Source organism: Thamnophis sirtalis, unplaced genomic scaffold (assembly GCF_051295495.1).
Source record: "Thamnophis sirtalis isolate CommonGarterSnake01/CBP01778 unplaced genomic scaffold, rThaSir2_p1.2 scaffold_10, whole genome shotgun sequence".
In the NCBI taxonomy this organism is placed as follows: domain Eukaryota; kingdom Metazoa; phylum Chordata; class Lepidosauria; order Squamata; family Natricidae; genus Thamnophis; species Thamnophis sirtalis.
This window is the reverse complement of record NW_028261390.1, coordinates 51,146,629-51,171,717: the sequence shown is the minus strand read 5'-3', so window position 1 is coordinate 51,171,717 and position 25,089 is coordinate 51,146,629. Positions and strand designations below refer to the sequence as shown.

At 37.4% G+C, this 25,089-nt stretch overlaps 1 protein-coding gene across 3 annotated transcripts in view; it reads right to left on the bottom strand.

Moving 5' to 3' along the window:
* Positions 1-13,372: 13,372 nt before the first annotated feature.
* HPGD (15-hydroxyprostaglandin dehydrogenase) overlaps positions 13,373-25,089 on the bottom strand; it is a 34,173-nt gene continuing 22,456 nt past the window's right edge. For all 3 annotated transcript variants that reach the window (XM_087724572.1, XM_087724574.1, XM_087724573.1), the window contains exons 5-7: positions 24,223-24,299; positions 22,882-23,045; positions 13,373-13,497 (exon numbers count right to left, since the gene is read on the bottom strand). In XM_087724572.1, coding sequence (XP_087580698.1) covers positions 13,380-13,497; positions 22,882-23,045; positions 24,223-24,299 — 359 coding nt within the window. In that variant the 3' untranslated portion in view covers positions 13,373-13,379. The remainder of the gene's footprint in view (positions 13,498-22,881; positions 23,046-24,222; positions 24,300-25,089) is intronic.

Here is a 25,089-nt window from a genome sequence, read left to right as displayed (position 1 = left end):
GGCATACTAAATTTCCATAGAACTGATAATGCCCATTGCAATAGCAGTAGATGTGCAATTGCAACCTTTTTAAAAAAGGTTTTCCCTTTTAAATAGAGTGTGCCATGGAAAAAAAGGAGAGATCCAAACATTGGTAACTGAGCATTAATATAAGTATTAATAATCATGTTATTTTTATTATTTTAGAAATAGACATTCTTTTCCACAACAAAATGGAGTCAATTCCATAATTAACATGTGGGATTACGGAATGATAGTGGTGACACTGGAGAAATATAAATGTTAGGCCTGGAAGCCATTATTTTTCATTGGGGCCTTCCGGCCTGCTACATTTACTGGTGTGGAAGGGGGGATTATATGGAGTAAGGGAGGTATAGAGTCAAAATAAAATTCCTTTCTCAGATAGTCAAGGACATCTTGCCCTCCACCTGGAAGGGTGTGACTAGAAGGCATCTCCAGTTGGGATGATGACTGATTGGTCTATATGATGGACATGTGCATGCTGGGCAGAGACGTGGGCTTTCATTTGGGTGGGGAAAACCTGGAAGCTTTCAGATTAGGATTTTCCCAGATGTGCCAACATGACATCTCTAATAAAATGGAACTTTGAGGAACTTCAGGCCTCAGAGTGTTCTTTTGTTGGGGGTGTTACTTGGAACCCTGACATTAAAGCTGTTATGTCCAACAACAATATTATGTATCTGCAGTATGGTTAGTGGAATATTGGTTTTCTTTTAAGAATTGTGAATTGATACCATCCCTTTGACATTGTTGTCTTCTGCTTCTGTCTGTAATTATTTCCCTTTTTTGTTGTTTTCAAAGAATGTAGCTCTATAACTCAACAGAGTATTTTGTCTATAGTGTTTTAGGCAGCATTTGCATTTTAGGGAAAGGTCAAGGCTTCATTGTGTGATATGTTAAATATATACTTAATTTGAGATACTATCAGATTGTTCTGTAAGTGACACCGCAAACTCAATTTCTTTTCATTTTGTTAGCTGGATGCATGCCAGCCTATTTAATTTGCAGAATACTTGCTACTTAGGAATCCCAGAAAGCATTTCTTTTCATTAATGTATTGTAGAGAAATGAATTGTTAAGGAACGATAATCTATTCTATTTACAGAAGGCTATAAGGTTTAAAACTCATTCCACATCTTTGGTATACAGTAACATCCTATAGACATTATGAATATATAATAATGCTGTTAATTTTTTTCCCCATTTTGGGATGAGTTGTAAAGAAAGCAGTTATGATTATAGATTACTCTGTGACATCTGTATGCACAATATATCCACAAATATAAATGAGACAGAGAAAAACAACACAGGGGACAGAAAGGGAAAAATCAGCTCACAAATTAGCTATTAGGATAGTTTCTGTTACTAAGGCATTTGAGCAAGAATTCTGACTAGCCAGATACTAATAGAAGAGCATCATTCAATTTGCCTGTTAAGTATTGGGAGTAGATGCAATTATCACTAATGGTTTGAATCACTCTGCTGTTTCAATATTTCATTCCAGGATGGAACTATACTAGTGTCTCCTATGCAATCTTTTAAGGTTCTTACCAGTGTGTTACTTACTACATCTAATCCTAGTAGTGATATAATCATTAGCAATTTTCTTTCCATGAGATCAACACAAGTATGCAGATAGGGAAAAGTAATTTTCATGTATGTTCTCTAATTTTATTTATTTTAGGTTAAGTTTTTCCATTCATTGCCTGATCTGTGATAAAGCTGATTTAAAGTTGCTCTATTTTTCCCATGGGTGGGCAAATCAAGAAATAGCAAGTTTGTTCATTTTCTGTAGTATTTGGCTTTTACTTTGTTTCCCAGGTCTTTATCTATTTCTAGTACAAATTTCCACCATAGAAGGGCTAGAGCTGGTCCCTCCCTAGAGATGATAATAATTAGATACTGTGTAGTATGCTATAGTATCACCTGATTTCCATTTAGTAACCAATCTGATGCCTAAAATTGAAATGGTAATTACATTATGAGCATTAATTTATAATGCAAAAAGGAGTGCATCATAAACATGTTTTAAATAGTAGTAAACATGAATTGGTATGAGATTAGTTTATAATTTTTCAGGAAAAATTAAGGATTGCTCAAATAAAGTGCTGCTGACTAATAGACCTGTTCCTAATCATTTATTGAGAGATGAACCAATCCAGTGATCAGATGATACCAGAGGTGGGTTCCTACCAGTTCGCACCAGTTCGGTAGAACTGGTTAGTCAAATCTACCGAACCGGTTAGAAGAGGTTCCACCAGAAAGCAGGCCACACCTACAGAAGAGGTTCCAAAAAATTTTGAAACCCACCACATACACACACACACAAACACACACACACACAGACTCACACAGAGAAAGAAAGAGAAAGAGAAAGAAAGGAAGAAAGGAAGAAAGAAAGAAAAAAGAAAAAAGAAAGAAAAAGTGAGAGAGATGAAAGAAAAAAGGAAAAAGGGACAGAGAGACAAAAGGAAGGAGAGAGGGGGAGAGAGAGAACACATGGCCGACAAGCCACTCCCACCAGGTCACATGGCTGGCAAGCCACTCCCACAAAAGAGGCCACACCCACAGAGTAGGTTCAATTTTTTTTTGAAACCCATCACTGGATGATACTGTAGCTGAAGGCTATCATACATTCCAAATTTTATTTGATCTTTTTGTCAGATGGAAAATGATTTCAATGGAGAGTTGCTAGCTTTTGAATCAAGAACATAGTGCTCTGTTGCCTCCCATTATCAGTCAATACAAATGTAAGAAACTCAGCCTACCTATAACTTTAAGAGACCAGAGGTTTGTCCCCTGCCAGCACAGGAGCCTTCCTTCTTTCCTTGTATTAGTATGTGTTGTATGTCTGGGAAGACAACTAAAGGTAATTATTCACCAGTATTTTCAGTGACCAGGTAGTTCCTTATGTTTAGGAATAGACTAAAAGAGTCAGCACACTGATGGCAGAAATACAGAAGAAAAAGAACAGAATATGTTTGTCCTCATAACATTATAGTATTTGCAAAGATCGGCATAAACATCTTGTTTTAACCTTGGATGAGTTTTGGAGTCAGAAAGATTGGATGATGGAAAGCACCAAGCCCGCTTCATATAACTCTAAATGCATAATTATCTCAATACAACTATATAATATACAATGGCACCCATTTCTTAAGATAGTTATAAAGTGATAATTGATATAAATAATTATCTGACAGTTGCACAAACAAAGTATAAACTAATAACAATAATAGAATTGATTCTAGAGTATAGAAGCCAAATGGGAAAACACTTTAAAACTTGCGAGACAAATTAATATGAGAGGAATAAACTAATTAACCATGACTGTATTATTGAACCAAGGAAACAAAATATAATTTACTTTTTTAAGTAACTCGGATAGTGAACGCCTGAGATTTAAACTGCTAATATTCCTGAACACCAAACCAATCTGATGAACTGTTCAATTGTATTTGCTTCTAGGCAATTCATTTCTATTCATATTTTTCAATCTAGTATAGCTTCTTTCACTTGTTTTATGCTCTGGCTAGTGTCACCTTTACTGATGTCTAGCTGCTGTGGTTTTTGGCAGCCTCATTTCCTTTGCTCTTGACCATTCCAAGCATAAGTGCCTTTTCCAGTGAATTTGATCACACGACATGGCTCAAATAATGTAGAATTTGTGCTTTTGTCTTCCAGTGATATTCTGGCTTTATACAGTCTAGTGCTTTCTTGTCACCTGCTGTCCAGGAAATGCAATTTTTCTAACATCACAGCTCCAATGAATCAATTTTCCTTTCTTTCTTTTTGCAGCTGAGGTTATCTGTGCGTGCACTACATGATAGTGCAGAATGTAGAAATTAATAAAAAAAGAATGGGGATATATTAAAAACAATCTAAGAATACACAAGCTGTAGTAGTTTGGACATAAACCTAATGATGTAGTGTACTAAATAAACAATCATGGACTTAAATCTAAATAAAAGCATGTTCACAAATAACTGGAAGGACTAAGAGGAGACATTTTCTCTTTAGCAAAAAATGTAAAACCTGAGAAAAGGCATGGTGTATAATGAACCTGGATAAGATAACAAGGTGTCAAATATCACAAATCAGAAGCTCTAAAATCAATAATTGGGGATTTGTTTCAGCCAGCAGCAAATCATTAGCCACAGCCAATTAAGTAAAATTACCCACATGAAGCTCTGATTGAAATGGATTAATAAAATCCTGCTTGTGACCTTTTCTGAAAAAGATATATTTTGAGTGCACCATCTTTTATTTTTATATGATAATACAATATTGTTTGTGAATATTTAAACTATACATTGGCTAAAAGGCAAATAGTACCTCAAGAGTTAATAGGTAAGATATCTTACAGATAGATATCTATACATTTTATAAATAGATAATAAATGAATTTCCACTTCAAAATAGCACCCAATATGGTTGAAAATAATTGTCCCAGGCATCCAATCTCTATTAGGGGGAAAATAATTTCTACCTATTAGTTTTAACCATTTATAATACCTTTTCCAAACAGAGAATTAACACAATGGAAGTTAATCTGTAGATTCTGTAAGCATAAAATTATGGAAGGGGTCCACTTTTCATAAATTAAACTTAATCATATCTTAGAATAATTCACTATGATTTATTAGTTTTTCAGAAAGAGCTATTCTCTTTTGATAAGCCAACTACACCAATATTCAATTTCCAACATCCTATTAATGCATTTTAGTACCCAGGTCTAAATTGTGTTATATTGGGTAAATAAAGATACAGCTAATGCTGGGGTACTTTGTACTGTTTCATGCCTTTTTTTTTAATGAGATACATTTTAAAGTTATAGTCCACACAAGAAAAACATTCATATTCACTGAATGTTCAGTAGGGATAAAGTTGTTATCTCCGACTAGGAAAATATTCTTTAATTAAATTCCACTGTTTGTATTACCCAGCATTACAAGTATCAGTGCTGCAAACTTGTATTTGCAACAACACAGAGTAGTGCTAATATATCTTCCAGAGGATCAAACAATATCATTGGATGTTGTTTAATCTCAGTAATGGTCTGGATGACAGATAACAAGCTAAAGCTAAATCCAGGTGCAGCAGAAATATTTTATAGAAGGTAAGTTTCTGCTATGAGGCTTCCTCTGCATGTGCTATACTAATCCAGAAAGAGTACATTACTAGTTTGGGAGAGCTCCTTAATCACTATATATTATTGGATTTGCAAATGGCAGTAAACTAGCCGGATTTAGCAAAGTTATCCACAACTTGGTTACAGCCTGTGTTACATGTGTTAAGCACTGTATCCAATTATACTATCTTCTTTATTATACTTCAATTTTGGATCTCTTAGTTGTTTTGTAGTTCTGAGTCAATTTTCAACAAAGCACTGGAAAACATTGATGCTGGTCTCAAAGTAAATGATACTCAGATGAACAATTTAAGATATGCTGATGATACAGTTCTGCTTGCCAATAAGCATGAAGACCTTCAGCTTCTCATCAACAGAGTCTCAGAAATATCTGAAAAATACGGCTTGAAGCTTAACACCTCAAAAACCAAAATCATGGTTGTTGTGTATGGCAATTTCCTGGTTCAACTAGGGGGTGCCATACTCGGTTCTGATTGGTTCCTGCTTGACAGCTGGCATATATAAAGAGCTGTCAAGCAGGGGCTCAGTGTTGGCAACCTGTTAGCAATAAACTGTTAGCATTAAGAGATCTGGCTTGCCTCAGTCCTTCCCTCCACCCGAGTTCTCCCAGATAGAACATTGGTGACGAAGGTGGGATCTTGAATTGAGGACAAAGCCCAGAAAAGAGCTGATTAAGTCCCTGCGTCAGAGCACAGTCACTGAGAGCTGATAACTCTCGCTGAGGGAAAATTAGTCACTATGAGCTGATTACCTTCATGAGGGAGACAATTGAAGAAAGGGGGAAATGACCGTGACAGAAGAAGGAAAAGGTTTTGTTTCTTTTCTTTTCTTCTTCTCTTCTCCTTAATTATAAAAGGAAGGCTGTTAGATAGGCATGGCTTCTATGAGCACGCTCGCTGAATTTAATGCCACCTCAGAAACCTGGGACTTTTATATTAACCGTTTGAGTGTTTTTAGAGGCAAAGGAGTACACTAATCTGTCAGAAAGTAGGAAAAGGGCATGTTTTTTAAACCTGTGTGGAAGGGAAATGTTTAACATTGTGGGTACTCTAGTGGCACCGCAACCCATTCACACAGTGTCATGGGAGGTTTAGATGACAAAATTAAAACATCATCATGTGCCTACAGCGTCCTGTGTGGCCCACCGTCATGCGTTTCACAGGAAGAACATGAAGGGGAGTCGATCAATGACTATGTAGCGGCTTTAAGAGCAGCCACCCTATACTGTAATTTCCACAATCTGGATGATGTCAGTCTGAATCAACTTATTATAGGTTAAAGACCTCCGAATTCAGCACCGCCTCCTAGCCAAACATAACTTGAATTTACAGACTGCTTTGGATGAGGCTAGAGCAATTGAATTGTCTACCAAATTGGTGGAACAGATGCAGGGAAAGTCCAGTGCTCAACTAGTTCGACAAGTAGTTCGAGGTTCACTACGGGGATGCTGGCCCTGAAGATGCCATAGGCGACGATGACGATGTCCATCAACTTAAGGCTGGTCCAGCAAGAGGTCGGCAGGGTAATCCCCAGTAAGGACAAGCTAAATGCCCGGGATGTGGGGGATAAGCAGAGCCGAGCTGACTGCTGATTTAAATCCACAGTTTGCCTTAGCTGCGGAAAGAGAGGGCATCTGGGTAGGGTTTGCAGGGCTTCCCTGCCTGTTGATAGCTCCCCAGTTATTTCCCCAGTGAGAGGCAATTCTTATGCAAGCAAGCCACCAAAATTCCAGTCTCAGAGGAGGAAAACATGTTTCTCTGTTCATGACGGTGGTAGGGAAACAAAAGTGATCAAATTGTTCACAAGGCAAACGGAAAGCTGTTTGTCACTATGGCTTAGAGGGACATCCATGCCCTATGGAAGTTGATACAGGGTCAACTGTCTCCATTGTCTCCTGGAACACAGCTAAAAGGTGCCTGCCTAAGTTGTCTAAGGCTTAGCTGCTGCCTTGTACATTGCGGCTCAGCCACAGTGCAATTGAAATTACCTTGATTGTTGGGAAGATACACGCAGCATTTCAAAGTAGCCTCTTAAAACCTGTGATCGGATCCATTCTGAGACAACTACCCCTGGAGCCCCCGGGCCCTATGGTCATAGGGGGCCATTATGAAGTTCAAAGAATCCTCGATTCAAGGTGGCACAGGAGACAACTCTAGTACTTAATCAAGTGGAAGGGCTACCCATTATCGGAGGCATCTTGGTTGAAAAGTAGAAATATCCAGGCTGATCGCCTCATAGCAAAATTCCATGTAGAAAATCCAAGCAAGCCTGGGGGAGGGACACATCCCTAAGTTATATACCTGTACTCAAATAGTCTTTGTGTCACACGGGTCACTTTCGGGAAGTGAGGGGAGCCAGATGTCAACTTCTAAAGCGTTGCCAGGACTATTATCAGGCTGGCATGGAAGGGAAAATTGCATGCATGCCTTCAGCCGGAGTCAGATCTCATGTCTACAGCCTAGTTGGAGAATAAGAATTATGACGCAGGACAGAAGGGACAGGGGGTAAGGTGCAAACGCAATTAAGTGAAAGCAGTTTCGGCTCCACAGGAGTCCACGCCATAATGTCGATCCTAATAAATTATTGGATTTCTTTTGAACTTTGTCTAGAGGCCCATAAATTAATTAGGTTGTCTTCTGGGAACTTCACAATGGAAAGATAAGGTGTTGTCCAGGATGTTGGATTCGGTTCAACGAGGGTGGCCAGTGGGGAATTTGGTCTCAGAGTTCTGCCCCTATCTACTCCAAAAAACCAAATTGTCTTCACAAAAGGGTGTTTGTTATGGGGTAGCTGGGTGGTGATCCCAGAACCATTGCGACCCTCACTATTATCTACCCTGCACGAGGGGCACCCGGGGGTGGTGCGTATGAAGGCTTTGGCCCGTAGTTACACCTGGTGGTCAAAGATGGACAGCGACATCGCTTGCTGGGTAGCCGTTTTCCAGCCTTGCCAATTATCATGACCCCTCAACCCAAGGGCTCCGGTACAAAGTTGGGAGGTGCCAAGGGCACCATGGTTCAGAATTCACCTAGATTTTGCTGACCCTTATAGGGGTCAAACATTCCTAGTGGCAGTTGATGCATTCTCTAAATGGGTTGAAGTGTCAGTAATGTCATCTACAAATGCGCAGTCTCTCATAGCAGCCCTTAGGCAATTATTCACCACACATGGGATACCTGATGTAGTGGTATCTGATAATGGCCCACAGCTAAGGGCCGCAAAGTTTTCTGAGTTTCTAGAAGAATTAGAAATCCACCATGCATTTGCATCCGCCATTCAACCCTGCAGCCAATGGTATGGCCAAGCGAGTTGTCTGCACCACTAAAGAGGCCCTGGCTAAGTTGGAAGGGGGAGATTGGCAGGAGAAGATATATAAATATCTCCTCTGGCAGCATGATACCCCATGCCCAACAACAAACCTAAGTCTGGTAGAGTTATTAATGGGCCTGAGGATCAGAATTACCGTGGACCATTTGCATCCTGAGTATGCCCCTGAGAAGCCTCCTGGGTCCTATAGACAGTCTAGGGTGGTTGGAGGATTGGGTATACACTAGAAATTACGCTGGCCACCCCTTATGACTACCAGGGAAAGTCATGGGAATCACAGGACTCTGCTCCTATGAGATAATATTAGAGGATGGCAGGGTCTGGAGGAGACATATTAACCAGCTAAGGGCCCGCCACAACAGATGACAGTACAGAATCATCTAACTGGGAGCCGGAAAGAGTCCAACCACAGGGCACCGAAAACTCCGCCGTAGAAGAGAGTGACAGCCAGGGGACTTACCGGTGATTCCGCAAGGGCCTCCAGTGGCGAGAAGTCCAAGTCTGGGGGGGGGGGGCACAAGAGTCAACACAGCTCAGTAATTCTGAAGCTCGGATGAGCCCACCTGCATCTTCAATGGCCGCCAGCACACCAAGAAGATCTGGGCGGATCTGGCACCACCCAGCATATTTGGCTGATTACGCATGCGCTGTCTAAGTATGGAGGAGTATTGTGTATGGCAGTTTCCTGGTTCCACTAGGGGGTGCTATACTTGGTTATGATTGGTTCCTGCTTGACAGCCAGCATATATAAAGAGCTATCAAGCAGGGTCTCAATGTTGCCATTATCTGAGACACACAGGTAGTGAAATGCCACGTTGGCAACCTGTTAGCAATAAATTGTTAGCATTAAGAGATCTGGCTTGCCTCAGTCCTTCCCTCCACCTGAGTTCTCCCAGATAGAACAATGGTCATCAGCAAACAACCCATGAAGCTTTTACCACTAAATAAATTCGGAAGGAATACTGCTAGAAAAAGTTGAAAGGATCACGTACCTCGGTTTCAATTTACATGAAACCTGGGACATGATCAGTAAAGTAAAGACAAGGATAGAGAAAGCTGGAACAGCATTGTTCAAAATGAAAAAGGTCTCCTGCAGTCACGAACATAGGTGATATTCTGCCGGTTCGCATCGGTTCAGCCAACTGGCAGTGGTGGTGGCACTGATGTCATCACTGGTTTGGCCGGATCAATAGTGGTGGCCAAGCTGATGTTATCACACATGTGAAGAAGGTCCTGCTACCAAAGGTCTTGCTCCTGCTACGGAACTGGTAGCAAAGAAAATAGGATTTCATGCCTGGTCACAACATATGCCTAAGACTGAAAATCAGGCTTGTCAGATATTACATCTTTTCTTTCCTGCTCTACAGAATAGACAGTTGGTCTCTGAAAGAAAACCAGATTGAAGAACCAAGAAGCATTTGAAATGTGGATTTACAGACGGCTATTACATATAAGCTGGGTTGACAAAATCACAAATGAGGAGATGCTAAGCTGCCTTAGCAAAAGGAAATCATCACAGCCATTAAAAAGCAAAAGTTAGAATATCTTGTACATGTGATGTGACACCCCCCCCCCCCAAAATATGGCATGCTTCACCTAATCCTCCAGGAAAAAATTTAAGGCAAACGAGGTCGAGGCAGAAGAACAACATCATGGCTTCAAAAACTAAGGGATTGGTTTGGACTAAACTCAGCTGCACATTTTCATGAGGCTGTTGACAAAAGTAGGATTTCCAACATGATCACCAATGTCTGATGACAGATATGGCACAAGAAGTTGTTGTTCCTACAAACATTGAATATTTCAAATATGCTTGAATGTACAGTATCTGTTTCTGTCAGATTCTTTTCCTAACCTTTTGGATGTCCTACACCAGGGATGTCAAACTCAATTTCCTTCAGGGCCGGATCAACATTGTGATTGTCCTCAGGTGGGCTGGTGGGTGAGGGGCATAGCTGGGGTGGTTGGGGAAGCAATTCCTCACTTCCAAATAGTTTCATATAATAAGAATTTTACTTCTAGCAGAAATCTGTAGCAAAGCACTGATTCAGCTCACAATTTTGTACAATTTCTTAGTTGCCGCAGCCATTTTATATTTTCATTTGATGCATTTTTCCTTTTGCTATTTCAGTTCTTGAGACCTCTTTGAATTCCAAGCTGGTGCTGGGAGATTTATTTTTGGCACCATGGCTAAATTCACACATTAACGTTAAGATAGATTTTTGATGTACTCTAATCTTACAACATGAAAACTAGATTAATACATCATACAAAGACAGAAAGGGTGGTGCGATGGCTCAGCAGTTCAGATGTTGGGCATGTTGGCTGAAAAGCCAGGAGCCCAGGTTCCAGACCTGAGCACCATGTGATGGGATGAGCTCCCGTCCTCACACCAGTTCCTCCAACCTAGCAGTTTGAAAGCATGCAAATATGAGTAGATAAGTAGGTACACTTTGATGAGAAGGTAGTGGCTATGATATCATGCTGGCCACATTACTGAACAAATGTCTTCAGACAGCACTGGCTCAATGATCTTGAAATGGAGATGAGCACCATGCCCTATAATTGCAATGACGAATGGAGTAAAGGGACTCCTTTGCCTTTTTTACAAAGACAGTAATAGGTTCTGTCGAGTGGATGCCGGAGCCAAAGACCAGCTGGTGAAGACCAGCCGGATGGCATGCACATGCGCTCCAGAACCTGAAAGAGAGCAGCTGTCCGGTCGCATGTGTGCAACAGAACCTGGAAGAGCAGCTGGATGCTGTGCGCATGTGCATCAGTCAGCTGCTTTCTTCTGGGTTCCGGCGCTCCGGCGCGCATGCTCATTTTGGCACTTGGTGGCGAAAAGGTTAAACATCACTGCTGTAATCCATGGTTATCCAAACTTTTGGCTGTGCATTGCTGCATTGAATAAGAGGAACTGTCCTGGGCCACATATAAAATATACATTTAATGTATATAAACAATAAACCATTTTTTTATTTTTATTAATTTGTTGGGTCACATTACTAGCTGTCTGGGCCACATGATACCCATGGACCATATGTGGAGACTATGCCCAAACAGTTTCTGATCAGTTAAATAAAATAATCAGAAATCAGGGATTTTACTTAAGCTAGACCCTTAGTTTGGATGCATTCTTGAATTCAGACATGAATATGGATGATGAATTTTCCTGCTGGTTTATAGTATATTACATTCTTGAAGATACCAGTAATTGCTGTCTGAATAAATTACCCTCAAAGCTTAGCAGTTTAGGTGATAGTTTGGCTATCAAGCAGACATTTGCATATTTATGCAGTTCTATGGAAGGAACTCCCTTAATCAGTGGAATAAATATATAAACAATTAGTCTCTCACCCTTCTATGGCCACTAACGTTTCTCATACTTGACAGCCTTCCTGGAAGACTTCTATGTTGTCTTTTGTTGGATTTTTCAGCCAAGGTGTTAAAATAATAAACATGAGACACAGCAGTATATGTATAAGAGAGAAAGAGATAATCTGCAAGTTTTTTAAAGGACTTATTTACAAACAAATGGCACCCTGTATCTCAGCAGCCCCCAATCTTTCTGGCTCTGCAGATTGGCGACTGCAGTGGTGGGTGAGATGGATGGTTTCACATTGTATATGTGTATGATTCTGATGAGTATTATTGTAATGCATATAGCAATAAAATGCCACTTCTGAATATTAGACTGAGAGTGATTTTTCCATGGCTGGAAAGTTCTGTGCTGCTGCAATGTCCATAAGAAAAAAATTGGCTACAGAAGTATAGTACCATCATGTACCAATTATCTGGACATACCTTTAACAATCTTTGGACCATTATGTTATTATCCACTTTTAATGTCATTACTTTTTAATTATATTGTAATGTTAGTATTTTTTTAATATAGCGTAAAAACTAATATGTATTGCTGGTCTTTGACCGTAATAAAGATTTTACTTACTTACTTTATGTATTATAAATTAATGTAAATGTGCTCTGTTAAAAACATAATTTTCAAAATATTTTCCAAACTGCTATTGGACCTTATTTCAGAGTTCTTTAGATTTTGTTCAGTATTAATCTGGAATTAATAATGTAAATGTAACAGCCAGTTTGGTGTAGTGGTTAATCAGTACATTCTATCAGACTAGAAACTGTGATCAGGAGTAAAAACTAACTTGAAGCCACAAAAATAAGTAAAAATATTTGTAATGTAACATTGTATTCCAAATGATTAAAATTTTGTGTTGAGTTATGAGGAAAACACTCACTCTCACAGAAAAAGCTTTTCTTCGTTTATTTTTCGAGTACAAGTATATTTTGTGACAAATTATGAGTTCTATTTTAATGTAACCAGATAATAAACTTACATTTAGCATAATGATTCAGCAAATATTATTTGGCAGATTCAAACTAAATAACTACAATATCTACTGTTAAATTGTCTGTACAAGGGGGAAAAAGACTTGGAAAAATTAATTACAAAGATAACATTATTTAATTTGAAATGAATGAAATCTTAAATATGCAATCCTGTACTATGAAAATCAGATCCTGAAATTCTGTCACGTTGCTTGGATTAATTTATGAATAACAGATGTTATTTCTCTTAAATCTATAAAAACTCTGAATTGATTAAGTCATCACTTGCTAAGCATCACATTTGTAACTGTACTTTTCACAATTAAAATTATATAATATATTTTACAGCATTTGAAATATTAATTGATGAAAATATAAGTAAATTCTAATATCAAAAATCCTTCACATATTGGCAGAAGTTTTCATATTGAAATGAACATTACCAAAAATTTTCTTGTAACAATTTAGTATTTGTGAGTTTATGGAAGGAAATATTATGAACCATTCCAGGAGAAAATAGTAAAGTTTATGGCGTTGTACAATATTCATGAAAAGTAATTCCTTGTTTTGTAATCTTCATAATTTCTCCATTTAATGAATCATCTTCAAGGATTTTTATCAGTCCTTCAGCAATTAGTGATGGGCTACAAATAAATTCATATGACACAAATTAGACAAGGCTGACTATAAATATTAGAAATCACTTCATATTTCCTAAACTATTAAAAGTGAAAAGAAACCAATTTCTGTTTTTGCAATGATTAATATACTTGAGGACTAGTCAGTTAAATAACAGTGTAATCTAAGTTATTTCTATTCATTTTCCAATCATAATGATAAAAAGGGTATTTTATATGATAAATAGTACTTTTAATACTGGATAAAATATTCTGATATTTGTCTTTGAGATCTTGCAAGAGTCGAAATAAAAGTCAGTTATTAAGTTTATACATACCTCACTCATTCATCTGAAACAATTACAGGTTGTACTCAACTTACAACCATTTGTTTAGTGACCAAAGTTACAAGAGCACTGAAAAATGTGTATAATGTCCATTTTTCACACTTAACAACCATTGCAGCATCCCATGTTCATGTGATCAAAATTTGCATGTTTGGTAACTGGTTCATATTTATGATGGTTGCATTGTCCTGGGGTCACATGATCACCTTTTGCAACTTTCTGACAAGCAAAGTTAATGGGGAAGCCAGATTCACTTAACAACTGTGGCAACAAAAGTCATAACAAAACTCACTTAACAAATGTCTTGCTTAGCAACAGAAATTTTGCGCTCAATTTGGGTTGTAAGTCAAGGACCACCTGTATATAACATCCTATTGAAGGTATTGTAGAGACTAGATGATATTGGATATACCAGAAAACTTGTGACTATTTTAAGCTTACACATTTTCCCATCTGAATTTGCATTTATTAGGTGGATAACCATGCTCCGCTATGAAACTATGTGATCAGGCTTGATAAATCAACACTTATAGCTTGAAAATTAATGAGTAGTTATGATCAGCTTCTCTTTTTCCCTTCTCTCCCTCAGGTTTGCCCCACAGAGGCCTCTCCTCTCCTTGCCTCACAGATGCATCTCCTATCTTATCCCTTTCTCTCCCTGAGGCTGGTCCCATTGATCCTCTCCTACCCCCTTCCCTCCCTCAGACTTGCCCCATAGAGGCCTCTCCTATTTTATCCCCTTCTTTCCCTCAGTCTAACTACTTAGCATCAGAACATTTTTCCTAACCTAACCCTAATGCCCAAGTGGCAATTGGAACAGAGTTCTTTTCAGGTGGGGAGGGAGAATAGAATATCTAACTCCTTAGCATCAGAGTCTGATGATGATGATGATGATGATGATGATGATGATGATGATGATGATGATAATAAGCAATACCTAAAGGGCTTCCTCACTATTTGGAAATTCTAAATTTATTGGTCTTGAACATTCTGACTATACAAAAAACCACCCTACTTGGAACAGCTTATATCATACAACATTACCTTAACAGTTCCTAGGTCCTTGGTTAAGACTTGAGCTGCTGAGCTACCAACCAGTCCCAAAGGCTGTGAATCTCACCAAAGATTAATATAACAACAACAACAACAACAACAACAACAACAACAACAACAATAATAATAATAATAATAATAATAATAATATATTATCAGTCTGAGCCAGCAAAACGTGGATTTAAAAAATGAATGTATCAGATTTGGAAGGGGAACCACATGGACTGTGATATCAGTGAACAAAGGCTAATGGACCAACGACGTGTAATTCTAAGCTACACATTTTTCACTACAGCAGAATTAATAGGAATAGAAGAGAAAGCAACTAATTGTCTGAGTATACCAACAAGGAAAAGTAACATCAAGAATGATTTGCAGACTCAAAAGCAAACTGAGGAAGAAAGTGAGGAAGAGAATGCTGAAATGGATGAAGATAAAGAACAAGGAAGCACTGAAGCACAAACACCAACAGATATTGCTCAATTAGCTGAGAAAATAAAGTATCAAATGGAAGATGCTGAAAGAACACGTTTGCCAAAGCTGAACCAAGTGAACCGGAAAGAATTGAGAAAGGTACTAAAAAAGGTCAACGAGGCTGTGCAAACCATTCAAACCACTACATTAGCTGAAACAAACCAGCTGATGTATGCAGCGGCCTTCATAACCACCAAAGAATTGGGTTTGAAAATACAAAAGAACCAAAGAGGAAAGAAGAGGAATCCTAAATGGAAAATTTGGTTGGAATTGAAGATCAAAAAATTTCGTGGATACTTGGGCAACTTGAAGAACCTAAGGCAAGGTCAGCTAAAGAACAAGCAGGTCAAAAGCAGCCTGGAAGCAAGATACAATTTGGAGAATAAAGACATTGCGATAGTAGTTGAAGAGCTGAAGCAGAGGATTGTTGCCATTGCTGAAAAGATTAAAAAATATGAAAACTGAGTAACTCAATTCAAGGAAAACTCACAGTTCAGAGCAAATCAGCACCAGTTTTATAAGAGCTTAGAAAGTGGAGATGGAGTAACAACAAATGAAGAGCCTGATAAAGAGAAAGCTCTGAAATTCTGGAAGAATTTGTGGGAAAACAACAAGAAGCACAACAGAAATGCAAAATGGATCAAACAGATAGAGAATTCTATTAAAGTGCATAAAATGGAAGGTGTAAAAATAACAAAAGAAATGGTGCAAAGACAGTCAAGAAAAGTGAAGAACTGGAGTGCACCTGGACCAGATGAGTTACATGGTTTCTGGTTAAAGGCACTTACAAGTGTGCATGAAAGATTGGCAGCCCAAATGAACCAGATCTTAAAAAAACCTGAAAATGATGAATGGATAACAACTGGAAGGACATTTTTGATCCAAAAAGATAAAGAAAAAGGAAAGGATCCTGGAAACTATAGGCCAATCACCTGTTTGCCAACAACATACAAGCTCCTTACTGGTATCATTGCAAACCAAATTTATGGATACTTGGAAAGAAATAACTTGCTTCCTGCAGAACAGAAAGGATGCTCCAAAAATTAAAGAGGAACAAAGGACCAACTGCTGATTGACAAACTAATCCTAAAGAATCAAAGAAAAGACGAACCAACCTGTTCATGGCTTGGATAGACTATAAGAAAGCATTTGATTCAGTTCCCCATAGCTGGATCAAGAAATGCCTGAAAATCTTTGGCATCAGTAGCAACATACAAAAATTCATGGAAACTTCGATGAACCTTTGGAAATGAAGCTTATAGCTAATGAAGAAGTATGGGGTGAAGTTGAAATTAAACAAGGCATTTTCACCCCGACAATTTAGACTCTCAATGCTACCACTGACAATCATTTTGAAGAAGATGAACTATGGATACAAACTTGCAAAGAAAGGACTGAAAATTTCGTACTTGGTGTACATGGATGATTTGAAGCTGTTTGGTAAAACAAAAGCTGAACTGAATTTATTAATTGAAAGCACAAAAGAATTTAGCCAAGACATTGGTATGCAGTTTAGAATTGACAAATGTGCAACAATGGCAACCAAAGCAGGCAAGGTCATAGAAGATGATGAAATAGAACTTGAGAATGAAGAAATGATAAAGGGAGTAAAACCAGTAGAAGGCTACAAGTACTTGGGGATTTTAGAGATCTCTGACTTAATGCATAATAAAGTCAAGGAATTAACTTCAGCCAAGTACATTTGACGAATTCGCAAGATATTAAAGTCCAAATTGAATGGAGGAAACATCATAAAAGCCATAAATAATTGGGCTATACCTGTGATTCGATACTCTGCAGGAATAATTGACTGGACCCAGATGAAGTTGGACAATTTGGACAGAAAAACAAGGAAGCATATGACAATGAATCATGCTTTGCACCCTAAAAGTGATGTTGACCGATTATATCTACCAAGAGCAGAGGGTGGTCGAGGACTCCTACAAGTAAAACAGACTGTGGAAGAAGAAAAACACATCTTGAATGATTACATCCAGAAAAGTGAAGAACCAATGATTAAGGAAGTAAATAAAGGAGGCCTTTTAAAGACAACTAAGTCAAAAGCTGAATATAAGAAAGAAGTAATTGAGAAGCGAGCTGAAAATTGGAAAAACAAAGCTATGCATAGCCAATACTTGAAAAGTATTGAAGGCAAAGCTAACCAAAAGCTAACTTGGAACTGGTTAAGGTCAGGAGCACTGAAAAAAAGAAACAGAAGGCTTTATTTTGGTAGCTGAAGAACAAGCCTTAGCCACAAACAGCATGAAGGCAAAAATTCAACATGTTACCACCAACAGCAAATGTCACCTCTGTAATGAGAAAGACGAGACAGTCGACCATTTGATCAGTGGGTGCAGCAAAATTTCACAAATTGACTACCTACAATGCCATGATCGTGTTGCCTAGATTATTCACTGGAAATTGTGCCAAAAGTTTGGATTTGAGTACAGCAAAAACCACTGGGACCATCAGATTGAGAAGGTTTTAGAGAATGAGAAAGTCAAGATCTTGTGGGACTTCAGAATCCAGACTGACAGGCACTTGGCCTACAACACACTTGACATAACAATAATTGAAAAGAAAAAAGTATGGTTCATTGACATTGCAATATCTGGTGATGCATAAATTGAAGATAAAGAGCAAGAAAAAAATCACAAAATACTGGGACTTGCAAATTGAAGCTGAGCAACTGTGGAAAAAGAAACCATGTGTTGTCCCAATTGTAATTGGAGCCCTTGCAGCAATACCTAAAGGGCTACCTCGTTATTTGGAAATTTTAAATTTATCAGACTTGAACATTCTGATTCTACAAAAAAACACCCTACTTGGAACAGCTTATATCATCCGATGTTACCTTAACAGTCCCTAGGTCCTTGGTTAGGACTCGAGCTGTTGAGCTACCAACCAGCTCCAAAGGTTGTGAATCTCACCAAAGATTAACATAATAATAATAACAACAACAACAACAACAACAACAACAACAACTCCGCCGTTGCCGGTCCCAAGCCCGGATGAGAAAGGAGGAGGGTTGGGGTCAGGTTGGCATCTGGTCCTGTAAAAAAAAACCTGCCAACCCATACAATATGGTGAAAAAAACAAATAAGAATTCCATACCGCATCGGTCGTCGCGCGGGTTAACAAGGGCCGCGGCGGATGTTGCCGTCCCTGGACATCCGTCGACAAGTGGGCTACAAGTGGACCAGCCAACAAAACGACAAAAATATAGTGCAGATGAAAACCGTGCCATAATGGCCTGTTACTACAACTCAGAGCCAGAAAAAAGAGGCTATTTAAAGCGAATGTATGAATTATGGAAACAACAATATCCAGATTCAAATGTTAGTGAACAACGACTAGCAGATCAAAGGCGATTTATTATACGGAATAAAGTGTTTAGTGAAGTTGAACATGAGGAAATTCAGGCAAATTGCAAAACCCAAAAAACAATATCACAAGCGGAAATAACTGATATTCAAGACACAACTAAAGACATTATAGTAGAATTCCCAGAAGAAGCTCTCAGGGAGGAAATAACATCACCACCACTAGAACCAGTTATCACTGAACCAACTGATGAACTAACTCAAAAACAAAAAGAATTGAAGGATAAGATCATGGAGCATTTTCTGCTTAATGAGGAAAGGCAACGTTTACCATCACTAAAAACTGTGCCTAAGAAAATTTTGGCCCCTATCATGAAAATGGTTAATGCAGTGTTTTCAACAATTGAACCGGGATCCATCTTGGAAACAAACCAGTTAATGTACAGCGCAGCTGTAATAGTCACTAATGAACTAGGCATTAAAATTAAAGTACCTAGTCACACAACAGAAAAAGCATCAAAGCCAAAGTGGAAAATCCGTTTAGAACAAAAAATCAAAAAATTAAGGGCAGATGCTAGTAACTTAAAGAACATGCATGAGCAACGGCTTAAAAACAACAAAATCATAGATCAGCTAATCAGAAGATATAGATTGGATACAAGAAACATCAATGAAGCTGTAGAGATTGTAAAACAGCAGATAACAGCAACAGCTAGAAAAATTGAAAGATATGAGGCACGAATCATCCAATATAAACAAAATCAGCAATTTCGATCAGACCAACAGCGTTTTTATCAAAGTCTTAATGTGAATGGTGACACCAAAAGTGAAAAACCAGAAAAACAGGCCACAGTTGAATTCTGGAAAGAATTGTGGGAAAATGCAAAGGACTACAACAAGGAAGCAAAGTGGATACATGGCTTTGAGAAAAGCATTGGCAACAAACAAATGCAAGTATTAGAAATAACAACTGAGATGGTCAAAAATCGAGTTAAAAAGGTAAAGAATTGGACATCACCTGGAAAGGACCAATTACATGGTTTCTGGCTCAAATATCTGACCAGTTTACATGCAATATTGGCCAGGCAACTGAATGAAATTTTACAAAAGGGCCAAATTGATGAATGGTTGACAACTGGAAAAACATACTTGATTCAGAAAGATGCAACTAAAGGAACAACACCTGAAAACTACAGACCAATAACATGCTTGCCAACAACCTTCAAATTACTCACAGGCATTATTGCACATAACATGATGGATTATTTGGAAACAAACAACATCTTGCCAGTAGAGCAAAAAGGCAACAAAAGAAGGAGCAGGGGCACAAAAGATCAGCTTCTAATTGATAAAATGATATTAGAAAATTGTAAGAACAGAAAAACGAACTTGAATATGGTCTGGATTGATTACAAAAAGGCATTTGACTCACTGCCACATAGTTGGATCATAAAATGCTTAGAAACAACTGGCATTAGCAAAAATATTACATCCTTTACTGAAAAGGCGATGAAACAATGGAGAACTGAGTTGACAGTAGGGAATGAGATCTACGGAATGGTTAATATCAAGCAAGAAATTTTCCAGGGTGATTCACTTTCACCTCTTCTCTTCATCATCGCAATGATCCCACTATCAGTAATCTTTTAAAAAAAATGAAATTAGGCTACCAAACAGCCAAAGAAGCTGAAAAAATTTCGCATTTACTATATATGGATGATTGAAACTCTATGGAAAGTCAGAAATAGAAATCCAATCATTGACAAACACAGTCCGAGTATTCAGCACCGATATTTCAATGCACTTTGGCATGGAAAAATGCGCCACTGTATCCATAAAAAGGGGCAAAATCACTGCATGTGAGGGAATTGAAATGCCCAATGGCCAATTAATTAAATGCAAAGAAAATGAAGCCTACAAATACTTAGGCATTCTGCAATTGGATAACATCAAGCATGGAGAAGTAAAAACTGTTGTCAGGCGAGAGTATACCAACAGAGTTAAGAAAATTTTGAAATCTAAATTGAATGGTGGAAATACAATCAAGGCCATAAATACCTGGGCAATACCAGTTATAAGATACACAGCTGGTATAGTTAACTGGACAGAAGCTGATTTGGACATTTTGGACCGAAAAACCAGGAAACTAATGACAATGCACTACAGTTTACATCCACGTGGTGATACTGATAGACTGTATCTGCCCCGAAAATCAGGTGGCAGAGGATTATTACAAGTGAAGCAAACAGTTGAAGAAGAAAAACATGCACTGGCTGATTATTTAAAAGAAAGTCAAGAACATCTATTAATCGAAGTAAAGAACAAAAATCTACTGAAGGCCCAACAGACGAAACAAGAATACAGAAAAGATGTGATAAAATCAAGAATGGAGAGTTGGCAGAACAAAGCACTGCATGGCCAATTTCTGGAAAAAATAAAAGATAAAGTGGACAGTGAACAAACTTGGTTATGGTTAACAACAGGTACGTTAAAGAAAGAAACAGAGTCACTAATCCTGGCTGCGCAAGAACAAGCTATCCGCACAAATGCCATTAAGGCCAAAATCGAAAAATCCTCTGATGATGCCAAATGCAGACTTTGCAAAGAAGCTGATGAAACTGTTGATCACATACTCAGCTGCTGTAAAATAATCACACAGACTGATTATAAATTGTGGCACAATTCAGTAGCACAAATGATCCATTGGAATTTGTGCAAAAATTATAATATTAAAACAGCAACAAACTGGTGGGAACATCAGCCTGAAAAAGTCACCGAAAATCAGATGGTCAAGATCTTGTGGGATTTCCGTATACAAACTGACAAAATACTGGCGCATAATACACCAGACATCACATTGGTTGAGAAAAATAAGGTCACAATCATAGACATCGCAATACCAGGTGATAGCAGGGTCGCCGAGAAGGAACATGAAAAAATCGCAAGATACCAGGACTTAAAAATTGAAATTCAACGACTATGGCACAAACCAGCAGTTGTAATTCCAGTGGTAATTGGCACACTGGGTGCTATTCCAAAAGCACTGGAATTACATTTAAAACAGTTAAAAATTGACAAAATCACCATCAGTCAAATGCAAAAAGCCGCACTGCTTGGATCTGCACGCATATTACGAAAATACGTTACGACATCCTAGGCCCCTGGGTGGGGTCCGACTAGTAACCAATGCCAAATCTGGTGAAACAACTGGCCGCTGTGATACAATTCTGTTGTTGCGATAATAATAATAACAATAATAATAATATAAATACTAATGTTCTGATGGTCATTTTGAAAAATCCTTTATTAGTGAGCACTTAGAAGCCAAGAGGAACATACATACCAAATTTCAAATTTGTAGGCTTTATGATTCTGTAGATTTCATGATGTCATATGAGTGGCATTTCACTTTTATATATATAGATTATATATAGTGAAAGCAATTCATTTTAATAGTGATGTTTTGTGGATTTCCTAACTTTAGCTAAGCTAGCAAACTACAAGATTGTTATACAAAGTAACCCTAGGATAAACAGTCTTACATTGCTTAATATTTATTGTTTGCTCCTTGGGCCATTATGGCTATTGAAGTACAGTATTTAAGGGTGAAGCTAATTACACTATTTTAAGGATTTGTCAAAGATATACCTCCCACATATTAACCTGTTATATATGAGCATCTGAAGTTGCAATCACTTAATCTAATCTTCAGTTTAAAGATGTATTCCAAGTTTAAGTTCCATATTTCTATTAATTTCCTCTTATTCTTTTAAAGATCATGATACTTTTCAAATGGAGAATTTGAAAAAGTGGAAAACATCATTTGAACCAAGGACATTTCAAGAAAAAGCTAGTGTAGAAAATGCACCACTTGAGTCCACACAAAATGCTAAACTAAATAAACAAACAAAATATATACGCTTGGACTATGATTTAATAACTGGCAGATGAATGCAAAGCCCTTTAGTTAAGTTATGATCTATACTGTATATTAAACCAGGTGCTGGTTTAGTTGCTTTACAAGAAAACCTGTCATGCATGTAATTACTTTGAGATAGCCAAGCAAAAGTATAAAATAAAAATTCCCTTTCAATCAATGTAGGTAGCCTGCAACCATATGGACATGTCTACATAGTCTTCTTGGCAGCACTATGGAAGTATATAATTCTCATTGAATTACAGACATGAAGGAGACCTACATAATTTCTACTCACTTCAAAATGCCATAGAATTCCATCTTCTCTTTGATTTCTTCTTTGAATGAATAATATATACCCATATTTTCTTCCTGGAAAGCAGTCTGAAGAATTGGTGTGGCGACAAAACCAGGACAGATAGCATTTATTCGTACACCATAATTTTTTGCTCTAGCAGCCAGCTGCAAAACAGGAAACTATATTATGTACTATTGTTGGGACATGGAAAGAAAACATTCTTTGTAAGGAAAAAAAATACCAGGTTCTGTATCTGACATCTTTAATTCAAAGGAACATTAAACTATGCTGTAGTAGGAAATATAAGAATAATAAATAATGTTATATAAAATACAAAACAGTTCCCAAATTTATATTGTCTACTGAATTTACAAATACTGTTTCGTTCAACCAACAATAACATAATATTTTTTAACATTTATATTTTTGTGCTGTTACTGTGTAGTGTTTTAGTCACTCCTGATTCTTTTGAACCAAAGGACTTCATTTCTCCAGGAGTTTCTATTAGTAACTGTTTCTAAGCTCATATTTCTGTCTTCAAAGATTAGTACATAGAACCATATAAACTTCTGTGGCTCTTTCCCAATTTCCGTCAATTTGTACAAGTATAATGTGAATGTAATGCAATTTCCATTGAGCCATGCCTTTACCTTATGCATATAAAATAGGTAAAACGTAGCTTCATTATTCCAGTATGCAGTCTAGTTTTACTTCATCACATACTAAAGATTTGTTTTCTTTGTGATCCAGGATAATACCAAAGATTCAAAGGCATCAGCTTTTCTTTTTTCATTCTGTCTAATGATCCATCTTTCACAACCACATATTACAACTAGAAAACCATGAGCTTTGTTGTCAGCATGATGTCCTTACACTTTAATATTTTGTTCAGTACTTTCATTACTTTTCTTCTAAGCAATACACATCTCTTTATTTCATAGCTATTGTAATTGTACTTGTAAATGTTTAGCATAGCAAAATAAACACTGTTTTAATCTTTTTTTTACCTATTTGCAATGGACTATTGCACCAGCACTGACTGTTGACATACTATAAATCCTACATTTGGTGGGATTCTACTGATCCTTATGGTTTTGCACTATTTTTTTTATCTATATGCTGTCTCTCACACACACACATACAAAACTATCATTTGTGAATTATGTTCCTGCCAAAGGAAAAGCTTTTTTTGACATTGATTTTATTTTAAAGAGAACCTCAGAAAATCTTCAGTTAATCAAATCCGAATTGTGTGTGTGTACATGTATGTGTGAAGGAAATGGAAATGTGGGGTTTATCAAGAAGAGAACGAGACTTTTTTTCCCCACTAGTTATACTCACAGCCACTGAACGTGTAAATCCAATTACTCCATGCTTTGAAGCAGAATACACTGGTTGGTATGCAACCGGCCACAGCCCTTTAATGGTAAAAAGTAAATCAGAAACTTAAAAAGAACTTTAATGTAACTACTTGAAAAAAAATGAAGAAAACTATAAAACTACCGTATATGATTTCTTTATATTATTCCATGAATTGACAATAATTGGGGGTTAAAAGAATAGGATTAAAAATTGTTCATTTTTGTTAAAGCTAGCATTCTTTGGATTAAATCTCAAAAAAAGTGTTGGAGTGATTGTGACACCTGTTTGTAATATTTTAAAATAGACAGATCTTTTCCAATGCCTTTTGGAAACTAAATCTGAATCTTAAACTCTACAGCCATTTTGCCTACCACTCAAAAGAGCAATTATGAAGAATGTTTCAAAAATATATCATTCATGTAAGAAGTAGAGGAGAAATGTAGCTCTAATGCTATGATTGTACTTTTATTTCACAAGAATTATTTTTCCAAAATCTCATTTATAGATACTTAACACATGACAGTGTTTTCATCAAATTGTGTAAAGATATCTAACGTTAACTGATTAATTGGTTAAAAAAAAACAGCCCTAAAAAGTCAATGAGTAGAAGAATAGTATTGCAATATAAAAGTAATCACATTAATATTAACTTTGTAGGATGTGAAATCACAGAAGTAGAAGGAAAAGAAAAGAAAGATAAGGGGAAGTAATGAAAAAGAAAAATACTTTCTCTCTATGTAGATTTTCCCCACTGTAGTGATTAACAATGTATTTGCACAGCTGAGAAGCATGTTTTGCTGCCTTGATCTAGAAGTATGGACAATTTTAAATCAGTAGCTGTTAGAA